At 48.7% G+C, this 13,348-nt stretch overlaps 1 protein-coding gene across 2 annotated transcripts in view; it reads left to right on the top strand.

Moving 5' to 3' along the window:
* Positions 1-13,348, top strand: part of TBC1D2 (TBC1 domain family member 2) — a 50,625-nt gene that overhangs the window by 35,459 nt on the left and 1,818 nt on the right. For both annotated transcript variants that reach the window (XM_072842072.1, XM_072842073.1), the window contains exons 7-11: positions 217-327; positions 5,297-5,484; positions 6,558-7,034; positions 10,660-10,780; positions 12,825-13,010. In XM_072842072.1, the coding sequence (XP_072698173.1) occupies positions 217-327; positions 5,297-5,484; positions 6,558-7,034; positions 10,660-10,780; positions 12,825-13,010 (1,083 nt within the window). The remainder of the gene's footprint in view (positions 1-216; positions 328-5,296; positions 5,485-6,557; positions 7,035-10,659; positions 10,781-12,824; positions 13,011-13,348) is intronic.

Raw genomic sequence — 13,348 nt, 5'->3', positions numbered from 1 at the left:
ACCAGGACTCAAACTCCAGGCCTGATGCCCTCTCTACTGTATCATGCTGGGATCAAGATTAGTGATGGGGGCTGTCTACAATACTACTTCTTTTAGACTTTCTCTTCTGTTGTCATTATTAGAAATTTCTAAAGGAAGGAAGTGTTGGCAGTTGAGGGTGAGAACCAGGGAGATATTTATGGTACATCACATCAAATGCTTTGTTTTCTTCTCCAGGATGACATGGAAGCATATCGGACCCAGAATCGCTTCCTCAACTCCGAGATCCATCAGGTCACAAAGATCTGGAGAAGGGTGGCTGAAAAGGAGAGGGCCCTCCTGATGAAGGTAAGAGGCAGAGTCCATCTCCATGCCCAGCCACTCTTTGGTCCGTCACCTTCTCGCCCCCATATCATTCTGTCCTTATCACCTGCCTACCCTACCTCTGGACTGTGCCCTTTCTTTATGAGCTGCCTTTCCAGCCCCAGGCATCTGTGCTCTGATTGCTGCTTCTGATCACCAAAGTACAGAGGAAGAGACAGACAGCCATTAATGCACCTTCCATCCCATCTAGAGTAACTTCCAGAGGATTTAGAGGGCAGCCATTCCTCCCCTCGCCCCTTCATTTTTCTCTTTTTCCCCTTTTTTTCCAAAAAAAATTGCATATACAGGGAAATTAGAAAGTGGCCATGCATATCCAGGGAAAGGCTCAGGAAAGACTTGAGAGCTTAAGTTTACACTTTAGGCTACCATTGGCACAGAGACAGCCTATAACAATCAAAAAACAAAATCAGTTTTTTCTCAAATTGGGAGAATCTGATTTCTAGTGTTCAGATATCCAGTTTTCAACAACAAAATCTCAAGGCATACAAAGATACAGAAAAGTGTGGCCCATTTGGAGGAAATACATAAGTCAAGAAAAACTGCCCCTGAAAAAGACCTCGTGCTAGATAATACTAGACAAAGCCTTTAAAACAGTTGTCTTAAAAATGCTCAAAGAACAAAAGGAAGATGTGGAGAGTCAAGAAAGCAATGTATGAACAAAACAGAAATTTCAATAAAGATTTAGAAAACCTACAAAGGAACAAACAAACAAAAAATTCCAGAGCTGAAAAGTACAATAACTGAAATGAACAATTCACTGGAGGGATTCAAAGGCAGATTCAAGCAGGCAGGAGGAAATCAGTGGACTTGAAGATAAGAGTGGAAATTATTTTGTCTGAGAAACAGAAAGAAAAAAGTTTGAAGAAAAGTGAACAGAGTCTCAGTGATCTGTGAGACACCATTAAGCAGACCAACGTACCCATTATAGTATAGGAGTCCCAGAAGGAGACGGAGGAGGGGGACAGAAAGAATATGAAAAGAAATAAAGGCTGAAAACTTCCCAAATTTGATGAAGACACAAATAAAAACAACCAAGAAGCTCAACAATTTTCAAGTAAGTATAAACTCACAGAAACCCATACTGAGACACATTATAATCAATCCTTTGAATGCCAAATATAAAGAGATTGCTTGAAAACAGAAAGAGAAGCAACCCCTCACATACAGGGAATCTTCAAGAAGATTATGAGCAGATTTCTCATCAGAAACTTTGGAGGCCAGAAGGCGTGGGCCAATATATTCAAAGTGCTGAAAACAAAAACAGCTATGAACCAAGAGTTCATATTTGGCAAAACTTTCTTCCAAAATGAGGGAGAAATTAAGACATTTTCAGAGAAACAGAAGTTGAGAAATTTTGTTCCCACTAGATCTGCCCCACAAGTAATGCTTGGACAGTCCTAGAGGGTGTGATGGAAAGACACTAGACAGTAACTCAGGGGTGTATGAAGAAACAAAAATCTCAGTAGAGGTAAATACATGGGCAGCTGTAAGACATAGTATTACGGTAAAAAGGGTTTGTAATTCCACCTTTGTTTTCTACATCATTTAAGAGAATACTTTTTTAATGCTTAATCTAAAAGTTAGTATTACTACAACTTTGGTTTGTAACTCCACGTTTTGCTTTCTACCTAATTTCAGAAACCAATGCATTTAAAATAATTATTATGTTTTGGTGCTCACAATGTATAAAGCTGTAATTTTGTGACAACAACCAAAAAGGTAGGGATGGCACTATAGAGGAACAGAGTTTCTGCGTGTTATTGAAGTTAAGCTGGTATAAATTCAATTTAGAATGTTAGAGCTTTAGGGACACCTGGGTGGCTCAGTGGTTGAGCATCTACCTTTAGCTCAGAGGCTGTGATCCCAAGGTCCTGGGATCAAGTCCCACGTCGGGCTCCCCTCGGGAAGCGTACTTCTCCCTATGCCTATGTCTCTGCCTTTTTCTGTGTGTCTCTCATACACAAATAAATAAAATCTTTTTAAAATAAAAATAAATAAATAAATTTAAATGGATTAAACTCTCCAATTAAAAGGCAGAGTTTGGCAGAATGGATAAAAACACATGATCCAACTATATGTTGTGTACAGGAGACTCACTTTAGATCCAAAGACACAAATGGATTAAAAGTGAAAGGATAGAAAAAGATATTCTATGCCATAGTAACCAGAAGAGAGCAAGGTGGCTATGTCAGACAAAAGAGACTTTAATTTTTTTTAGAGTTACGAAAAAGACATATGTTAATAAAAGGTTCAATACAGTGAGAAGATACAACAGTTATAAACATTTACATACCTGGTAAGAGAGCAGCAAAATATATGAAGCAAAAACGGACAGAACTAAAGGGAGAAATAGGTAATTCTGTGATAATAGTAGAGACTTTAATACCTTCACTCTCAATAAGAGAAGATAAGTAAGGAACTAAAGGCCTTGAACAACACAGTAAACCAACTGGATCCAAGAGGCACAGCACAGAACATCTACCCAACAACAGCACACGTATTCCTCTCACGTGTATATGGGACATTTTCCAGGACGAGGTATTTGTAGGCCACAAATTCTGTCTCAGTCAATTTAAAAAGACAGATACCATGCTAAGTATCTTCTCCAGCTGCAACAGGATGAAGTTAGAAATCAGTAACAAGCAGAAAGGTAAAATTCACTAACTTGTGGAAATTGAACAACATACTTTTCAACAATGAATCAAAGAAGAAATGGCAAGAGAAATTAGAAAATACTTAAAGGCAAAGGAGAAAGGAAACATAACATACTAGAACTTAAGGGACACAGCAAAAGCAGTGCTGAGGAGGACATTTATAGCTATAAACACTTACTTTAAAAAAAGCAAGAAAAGGATCCCTGGGTGGCTCAGTGGTTTAGCACCTGCCTTCATGCCCAGGGTGTGATCCTGGAGTCCTAGGATCGAGTCCCACATCAGGCTCCCTGCATGAAGCCTGCTTCTCCCTCTGCCTCTGTCTCTCATAAATAAATAAAATCTTAAAAAAGAAAAAAAAAAGAAATAAAAAAGAAAGATCTCCAATATAAAACCTAACTTCACAACTTGAGGAACTAGAAAAAGAACTAACCCAAAGCTAGCTGATGGCAGGAACCAATAAAGATTAGAGCAGAAATCAATTAATTGGATAACAAAAAAGTAATAGAACATCAATGAAACCAAAAATTGATTTTTTGAAAAGATGATCAAAACTGACAAACCCTGAGCTAGGTGGACTAAGGAAAAAAAAACAGAGAGGACTCAAAGTCAGAAATGGAAGTGGGGACATTACTACTGATTCTGCAGAAGTAAAAAGGATTATAAGAGTACTATGAATAATTGTATACCAACAAATTGGATCGCCAGATGAAATGGACACATCCCTAGACACACGAAGCCTTCAAGACTAAATCATGAAGAAATGAAAATCTGAATATGCCTGTAACTAGTAAGGAGGTTGAATTAGTAATCAAAAATCTCTCAACAAAGAAAAGCCCTGGACCTTATGGCTTTCCTGATGAATTCAACTGAACATTTAAAGAGGAACTAACAAGAGGCCTTCTCAGACTTTTCAGGGAGGTTGTGTGCAGACTAGCAAGGGAGTCAAACACAATCAAGATGCATTTGAGCACACAAGATTCTTTGGGCCCAAAGGGAGGGAGGAAGTCAGGGAGGACTTCCTGGTGGGAGTACCTTCTTGAGCTGAGTCCTAAAAGTGAGTTAGTGCTATCCAGGCGAAGAGAGTAGAGAAAGGCCTTCCAAGAAAAAAGACAGCGTGGTCAACACCTGTGGACTGAGAGGCGGGGGAAGGTGGGGAGGGAAGAGCTTTGGGACATTCTCTGAGGAAACTGGGAGCTGTAGAAGGGTCTTGGGTGGGGAGGTCCTCAATCAGACTTATGTTTTGAGAAAGCTGGGGGCTCAGTTGGCTTGCAGAGGTGGGCCGGGGAGCACAGAGACTTGGGAGTCTGTAGCAGAAGTGCCCAAGAAGAGTACTGGGAGGGGGCTCGGGAAGTGGCCCTGGTGGCAGAGGGACGCAGACGTGGGAGCCAGCTGGAAAGGGGAGGGGAGCAGGCTCACCAGATGGCCTGGAGTTGATGCTCAGGAGATGGTAACCCGGGCAGGAGTGCAGCAGAATGGCTGCCTTGACCAGGAGGCTCCCCCTCTGCCACCTCAGGATGAGACAGGAGCCAGGCTGGCCCAGAGGTCACGTCGATGCTCTGAGGCCGATTTTTTCCTGACCAGCTTACACAGAAGGAAAGTGGGCCCAGGAAAATTGCCTGAGCTGCTCTGCACACCCAGCTATGGACATAGAAATACAGAAGTTCAAGACAGGGGCAGGGAGTACTCAGGAAGGCCACTGGTGGGAGAGAGGTGGTATGCTGGAGGAACAGGAAGAGCCGGTAATACAGAAGCAGAAGGCACAGGGGCACTGTCCAGAGCCACATGGCCATCTCCTGGGCACTGCTCCATAGTGCCACCTACAGAGAGTTGCTCTAGGCCAGGTGCCTGGGGAGAGCCTTTACACACATCAGCTCGTCTCATCCTCCCCAGAATCCTGGGGCAGACTCTATTATTTCCATTGTTTAGAGAAAGAAGCTAAGGCACAGAGAGGTTAAGTAACCTGCCGTAGGTCACCCGACCAGCAGTGCCTGAAGCAGGATGGGACTGCAGGCTGTGTGAGAACCTGCACTGCCCTGCCCACCACTCCCCTCTTCTGAATCCAGCTGCAGTCCTGGGCCTGGCTCTCCTGCCTGGAGTCTCTCTGCCTTGCTATAAGCCCTCAGGTGTGGGGCGCATCTCCTGTCCCTTGGATGACTGGCTGGGGGTAGGGAGAGCATGGGAGATGAGGCTGAGAAGGGTTCTGCTGCCTACAGCTGCTCAGCCTCTCAGTGGGCCCAGGCCCAGCAGATGGCCTGACAGCCCCATCCCACCTTCCACAGTGTGCCTACCTCCAAGCCAAGAACTGCCAGGTGGAGAGCAAGTACCTGGCCGGGCTGCGGAGGCTGCAGGAGGCCGTGGGGGGTGAGGCCACTGAGTGCTCGGAGCTGCTGAGACAGCTCATCCAGGAGGCCCTGCAGTGGGAAGCCGGGGAGGCCTCAGCCGACGGCGTGGAGCTGAGCCCCATCAGGTGAGCCCAGCAGCCAGCGAGGGTGGGCCTTCGTGACCTGAGGGTCCCCAGCCCTGGTGCTGGTTCCCTGCTGACCGCGTATGAGCCCTGCACATCATTTACTTCCTTGTACCTTCAGATAAAGAGCAAGTGGTGGGGATGAGCCCCACATTACAGTTGAGGGGTTACAGCTTCAGAGGAGGCAGCCCCTTGCCCAAGGCCACAGAGTATATTAGTGCAGCTGACCTGGGTCTGCTCCAGAGCTCCATTTTCCCCACTTCCCCAGGCTGTCTCCCAGAGATGTTTGTCAGAGAGGGGAGGAGGGGAGACAAGCCAGCTGCCTCCCCTGAGCCAAGTCCTTGCCAAGGACAGTGAACAGTATCAGAAGGGGCTCTGGCTGTGGGGTCTAAAGCCCCTGAAGGCGGGGCGGCCCAGTGGAAGGAGCCCAGGCTTTGGAGCCAGACAGGGCTCTTTCACCATGTGACCTTGGACAAGTCACTTTACCTTTCTGGGCCACATATTCAGCCTCCATCAGATGTGGGCTAACATCCCCACTTTGCAGGGGCTAAATGAGAGAGCACATGCAGAGCACACAGTAAGGGCAAAGAAATATGGAATCAGTGAAAAGCCTTCTGGGATGGATCCCTAGCTCTCCCATCTTACTTGTCATTGATGCTGTCTGTTCCCCATCCATCCCTGGGCTTACTCACTGTGCCAGTGGGATTCTGGATTGGCAGTGCCAGACTCCTTGAGCCTAAGGCTTCATGGAGTAATAAGAGGGTCCTTTATATTTGCATAGAGTGCACTTACTATGCACTTACTACATACCAGGCACTGTCTAGGCCACCAGTATCTTACAACAAAGGATGTCAATGGGTCTTTGCGAGGCAGGACAGGAATTCTTTTACCCATTGTATAGATGAGCAAACTGAAGTGCAGAGAATTGAAGTGACCTGCCCAGAGCTGCATGGCTAACCCACAGTGAAGCCCAGGCAGGAATCTTGCCTGGGGTTCCCCCTCCCCACCCTCCCGCCTTGCCCCTTATCCAGGGAAGGGCTCTGCAAGCTGCTGCTAACATAGGCTTTTGCTGGCAGTGAGTATGATGAGTATGGCTTCCTAACGGTGCCCAACTACGAGATGGAAGACCTGAAGCTGCTGGCCAAGATCCAGGCACTAGAGGTGCACTCACACCACCTGCTGGCTCATGAGGCTGTGGAGCGGCCGCTGCGGGAGCGCTGGGCTGCCCTGAGTGATCTTGCACCCTCGGTGGAGCTCAAGCAGCTGCTGCGGGCAGGTGTGCCCCGAGAGCACCGGCCGCGTGTCTGGAGGTGGCTGGTCCACCTCCGCGTCCAGCATCTGCAGAGCCCCGGCCGCTACCAGGAGCTGCTGAGCCGGGGCCAGGTCCGCGAGCACCCTGCTGCCCGCCAGATTGAGCTGGACCTGCACCGTACCTTCCCCAGCAACAAGCACTTCACCTGTCCCACCTCCAACTTCCCCGACAAGCTGCGCCGGGTGCTGCTGGCCTTCTCCTGGCAGAACCCCACCATCGGCTACTGCCAGGGCCTGAACAGGTGAGCATCACAGCCCTGGTGAGGGCACAACCTTTATCCTTTAGAGCACCCCTCGGTCCCTTTGGAACCTCCCAAGAACCTGGAGAGGTGAGTCCAGGAGGGTTGATTCCTGCCATATAGATGGGGACAACATGGACATGTTCAAGAGGAGGACGAGGACAAGGACGGGTTCAAGACAGAGGGGCTCCCCAGGCTGTGCGCTCTCCTTCGATCTGCACTTAGGGTGCGCCACTCATCATCACTCATATAGAAAGCACTGTGAACGGTCCCCCCGCCCACCCCGGAATTTTGTAGTGCACAACTCAACTCACATATCACAGAACTGTCTGGGTCATGGATCATTTACTTTAAAACAAAACCCATTCAAGGGAGCCCAAGAAAAAAAAGAATTTGTAAATGTTACAGGGGAAGTTCATAAAAGCCAGGAAAAGAAAAGAGAGGGTGAGACCAGATGGTCATTAGAAACCATAGCACCTCCTCTCGCCAGCAGGGCCCCGGCACTACACAACCCCAGGGCTGCCGATCATGCCCCAGTCCATGGGGACAAGTCCCGGAGTTGTGCAGCAGCCCCGTCCTGCCCCGCAGCCCCTCAAGGGGGCCACATCATCTCTGGCCCCTCTTGCTCTACATCTCTGCTTCCTTTTCTCAGCAGACCAGTCTCTGTCCATCATTCCTTGGACATTTAGGGCCCCTCAGGGCTGTCAGACTGGAGACCTTAGCCCCTGAGTCTGGAGCCTTTGCCCCAAATCCTCCTACTTGTCAATATCCTCATGTCCTCAGGCCTAAATTCCCAAAGGAAAGAATGTGATCGGCCCAGCCTGGATTCATATCTGCTTCTGGCAACAGCAGGACATAAGGGCTTGGGGTTGGAGGTGAGGTGGAGTGGGGTGACCTGGTAGGGCTGCCCTGTCCAGCACTGTAGAGGACTCTCATGGATGGCCCCGGCTATCTAGACAGAAGTTACATAATTTCAAATATTCCCCAAAGCAAGTTTGGACTCCATTTAATTTTAATATGCATATACTCAAGCAAAATTTACATAAGACATTCTGCCCTTTTTTTTTTTTTCAGAATAAGCGATGTGTGACATTTATTTAACACAGAATAAACATTCAGAGAGTCCCTACCCAAATTTGAATGATTCCTAAGGATACATATTTTTGATACTGATTTGCTGCCTAAATTGGGTGAAATTGAGCATATATACATGTTCAGTGGCTGGAAATTCAGAGTCAAACCACAGCACTGCCAGTCTAAGCTGAGGGGGCAGGGGAAAATTCTATAGCAGGAAGGGTCTTGAGACAAACCTTCCAGAAGGAAAGAAGCTTCTGCCTATGTGGAAAAAGGCAGTTGTGAGGCTGTGGAGGGAGATGTAGACTGAGCAAGTGGGGGTGACACCCAGGAGTGTTTCAACTCTTTCTCTGAATGCTTTTTTTTTTTTTTTTTACTGATATTTGCTTAGGCAGATATTCATATTGCTTGAAATCCAAAGTTATTTGTCATAGGAAGAGCCCCTTCAGGGTCAGACACTGGGGCCCTTAAGCCCCACCCTGCAGGCCCCTTTCACTTGTCTGAGTGGCGCCATCTAGTGGCAGCCGGTAGAACCATGTGCGCAGCTTCCGGACAGACCCTGCTTCTGTGCAACACTCTCCTGTTTAGAGGGTGACATATGTCATAGTAATGATACAGTGCTAACCTAGGGAAAAAACTTTAAAACCAGTTCTCTGTAAAATATAAGTAGAGTGCATTAGAAGTAGCTGTTTCTTTCTCACATCACCACGCTGCCTCCTTTGCAGACCCACTTGAGCCTGAATGCCTTAAGTTGGAATCTGGCTTCCGCCCTGAACAGCTGGTAGGCCCTAGTTGGTATGAGCAGCCTCTCACTACTGACCTTTTAATGTGTGCAGAAATCTGTGCTGGTGCCAGCAGCCACCTCCTGGACTGAGCACATCCCAAGACTCCAGTGGAATGGGGTAGGGTGGAGAGAACACCAGGCTGGGCTTTGGGAACCCTGGGTTCTGTCTCCACTCTGCCACCAGCCGACTGCGTGACCCTGAGCAAGTGACTTCTGCTTCCCAAGACTCGGTCTTCCCATCTCTGCAATAAGTTTATCTAGACCCAGGGATGACCAGTAGGAAGCACCTGCCTTGTCTTGTGAGTTTTTGAGGCAGCCTCCAGGGTCAGTGGGAAAGAGCACAATGATCACTCAGTTATGTCTACCCTGGGCATAGACCAAAAAGAGTGGTGGCCAGTTTCATACATTGCTGTCCCTGAACTAAATGACCTCAGAAGGCCTCCTTCCCCAGCTTTGAGAGGGTAGCTTCCTATGTCCCAAGAGATCTGTGACTCTTCCTTTTGTCCACTCAGCTCAGACTCAGGAGGGTTTGTACAGGTATTTTAGCCAGAGTGGAAAGAAATTTCTTCTGAATCTACTGGGTAGAGAAAAGGAGTTTCCTTTTTCTTTTGAGAATTGACCCTGTTTCTTTAAAAAGTATGAACCTCAGAGAAGGTTGGAGATCATGAATCCAGTCTAGTGAGAGTCCAGAAAGGGATAAATAGCTGGAAAATGAAAAGTGTTCTTTAAGCCCATCAAGAGCATGAGGCTCCACAGTGCTCTAAGGTGGCATCTTCCTAAGGGTGTTCAGTGGGTGCACTGTACAAAAGAGGTTCCACAGCCCCACTGGATGGATGGCCTTGGGTTAGAGTCACATGGGGTCTTGTCACTGCAGAATTCTCAGAGGCTTTTACATGTTGTACATCATAAGACTCTAAAAGGGGGCTAGAGTATGCAGCATTTCCCAAACATTTTTGAATTTGGGACCTTGTGTTCACCTAGCATCTTGAGAGACCCCCGCATTTTGGCAGATGTATTCCTGGATTGACCCTGGGTGAGACCTACCAGGAAAAATGGGATAAGTAGAGAAAACAGTACTTCTTCCAGGCTGACAGCCCTGCTCAGCACTGTGGGGTTTTCTTCCTTTCTTACCATGATCTCATTGGAGCCCTGTGATAACTTTAGGGGACAGGGAAGCAAAGGAGAGAAGGAATTCTGTGTAGTGAGCACCTGCTATATGCCAGATAGTTAGCAAGGCACTGTATGTAGGTCTGACTTCCCACTCAAAATGTCTCACAGCCCTGGGAGCTGGAGATTGTTAAATCAACTTTACAGATGATGAAAGTAAGGCTCAGAGAGGTTAGCACACTTGCCAAGGTCTCAAAGCCTGTGGATATTAAGATAAGAATAGCTAACATTCATAAAGCACTCACTACGTGTCAGGTAGTGTGCTGGGCATTTATCTCATGTTAACTTCATTCATCCTCATAACAGTCTTGTGATTATTATGAGGAGGTTGAGGCTCAGAGAGGTTTAGGAACTTGCCCACGATCATCCAGCCAGGAAGCAGCAGGTCCAGAATTCACACCTAGGCAACAGGGCTCCAGAGACTCAGATCTCCTCATTGCTCTGGAAATCCCCCATGCAGTCCTCCCCAAAAGCATGTTCATCTCACCCCAGGTTCCAGAACACTAGCCTAGTTAGAGAGTAGGGTTGGGAGCCAGGGATCTACCTCTCTGCTTGGCTGTAACTTCTACACATCACCCCAGTGCTCTTTTCCTCCCATTCCAGACTGGCAGCCATTGCTCTGCTGGTCCTGGAGGAGGAGGAGAGTGCCTTCTGGTGTCTGGTGGCCATTGTGGAGACCATCATGCCGGCTGATTACTACAGCAAGACGCTGACGTCATCCCAGGTGAGCAGGGCAGGGACCGATGGGACAGAGAGGCCATGCAGGTTGGTGCCCCTTGAGTGGTACCTTCAAGCTAGTGAATCTAGCTTCAAGCTAGTGAATCTCAGAAGAATCAGGAAGCTCTCAGGCCTCCATTTCTCCCTCTGTACACGGGGCCAGTAACCCCTCCCTGGGACTCCTGGGAAGTTCAAGTGAGCAGATGGCCTCTACAGCTGTTGGGGCCCTGCCCACAGGGTAGATTGTTGTTATTCCAGTAGTGACACAATGTCACGAGAAATGGTTGGGGGTTTTTTTGTTTGTTGTTTAGTTTTATGTTTTTCAGAAATGATTTCTTGGTGAGGGAAGAAGAAAATCTAGAATCTCTTGCTTTTTGCCAGTAAAGAATTTCAAAATAGAGGTCAAGTGGGTAGAAGTAGGAGTCAGTAGGACTCGTGTGGACAAGTGTTCACACACAGTGGTCACGGCCTCCCGAGAAGCGCAGCTGTCTCCATCCTTACAGCCTCACCGCCCTCTGACTCAGCCCAGACGAGCGCTGGAGTCAGGGGCAGCTAGGGCCAGAGCCCACCCTCCCCGAGCCAACTGCATGGCCTTGCGACATCCCCTCTCTGAACACCTGGTTTGTCTGCTTTGGGATGGAAGTACTACTTCTTGGGCTTGTTGACAGGTGTAAATGTGAAACCATTTTCGACCTCCCATCTCCTCTCTCACTTCACTCCTCATCCGGCTCCCGCTGCATCTGAGCTGTCTGCTTTATGCGGAGAGGCCAGTGGGTGGATGGGTGGGTGGGTGGCGGACCTTCCCGCTTTCCACCCCAAACCTACCAAGCCATTTCCTGCCCCTCTCCCCATTCCTTTCCTTTCCTATTAGGATCACCCAACACTGATTCCTCCTGCAGGACAACCACGGGGGTGGTGGTGGTGGTGGTCAGCAGACACACAGGTGTCCGCTGTGAAGGAGGGAGGTCAGGGCCAGAGACTGAGACTGAGGATTCGTCAGGTCATGAATCAGAAAGAGAGACCCAACCTCACAGTGGCTTAAGGGGCGGATATTTCCCCCAGATAATGAGAAAGCTGATGCCCCCTTCAGGCTCTCTGCTGGGCCATCCCTCACGTATTGCTTTCAGCACCCTGTTCATGGTCACAAGACAGCAGTACCAGATCCAGCACTGTGGCCGTGGTCCAGGCTGGGAGAAGCAGAGGGTTGGAAGGCAGGGGCTGGCTCCGCTTCCCCGCCCAGCAGTTGCTCACACCTTGTTGGTCAGGACTGTCTCACATGGCACCCCTCGCTGCAGGGCGGGCTGGGAAATGTTCCATATTGTATTGTCATGCTTCAACATCTTGGAAACTGAGGTGTGTTGTATAACCAGGGTGCTGTGGTAGGGTTGTTGGAAGGTTTGTTTCTCATTTTTTTAATGTAGAAGAATTTAAATGTACAAAAAATAGAGAAAATAGTATATGAACCTCTATGTATCTATCACCTGGTTTGAATAATTATCAACACAGACACGCAACTGCTGTTCCCTATCTACTCCCGCCCACTCCTCTTGCTTTGGTGATCTTGAAATAAATCCCAGACATCACGTCAGCAAATCTGTGAATCCTTCAGCAGGTTCAGTGGCATCTTAAGCTCAGTAAATTACCCTCGGTCTTGAGCTGGATGCACTGAACATCTTGTATGTCAGGCCCAAAATGGTTGTAGATATGTGGCCGTGGTGTCAGCAGTACAGGTCTGAACTGCTGCTTGGCTTTGGGTTCAGGAGGGCAAATGGGCCAGAACACGAGTGGCTAAGAACTTAGCCCACAGAGACCTCCACATCATAGCCCAGTCCTCCAGCCCAGAAGACTGCCAGCCTGTGCTGGGAACAGCAGGGTGGTGGCCACGAGGCAGGGGTTGAGGGGATCCTCCAGGCACTCTGTGCTCCTGGGGTGAGGGAGTAGGGGGACTCCAGGACTGTGTGTGGACTGGCTGGGTCGGAAGGGCAGGCAGGGAGCCAGGCAGCCCCTTCCCTAGGTTGGCAGCTGACAGGCCCTCTCTCCCTGGCTCCCAGGTGGACCAGCGGGTGCTCCAGGACCTCCTCTTAGAGAAGCTGCCCAGGCTGATGGCTCACCTGGGCCAGCACCGCGTGGATCTCTCCTTCATCACCTTCAACTGGTTCCTCGTGGTCTTTGCAGACAGTCTCATCAGCAACATCCTTCTCCGGGTCTGGGATGCCTTCCTGTATGAGGGCACCAAGGTAGGGCACTGCCAGGGGTGAGCAGGACAGTCCTGGGCAAGGCCTTTCAGCCCTCTGGGTCTCGATCCTGCCCCCGGAGAATGGGAAGATAGTGCTCCCCTGGTCAGGCTGTTGAGGACATCTCGTGGGAGCATGGCTTTATAAACTAAAGTGCTTTGCACACACAAGGAGGAGGGGTAGTTCTGCCTCCGAAGATGTGTCTTAAAGTTGGGGGGGATTTCCTTTTCCTAGGGAAGAGCCACAGCTGGGATCCAGGAGGCCCGTCCCTATTCCCTCCACTGCCCATCCAGTCACCTGAGCCCCTCTTTCTCTTCCTCCTGTTTGGACTGAGCCCCATA

The sequence above is a fragment of the Canis lupus genome, chromosome 10, assembly GCF_048164855.1.
Source record: "Canis lupus baileyi chromosome 10, mCanLup2.hap1, whole genome shotgun sequence".
NCBI classification, from domain to species: domain Eukaryota; kingdom Metazoa; phylum Chordata; class Mammalia; order Carnivora; family Canidae; genus Canis; species Canis lupus.
The sequence above is the reverse complement of the archived record's forward strand: the minus strand, read 5'-3'. Positions and strand labels throughout refer to the sequence as shown.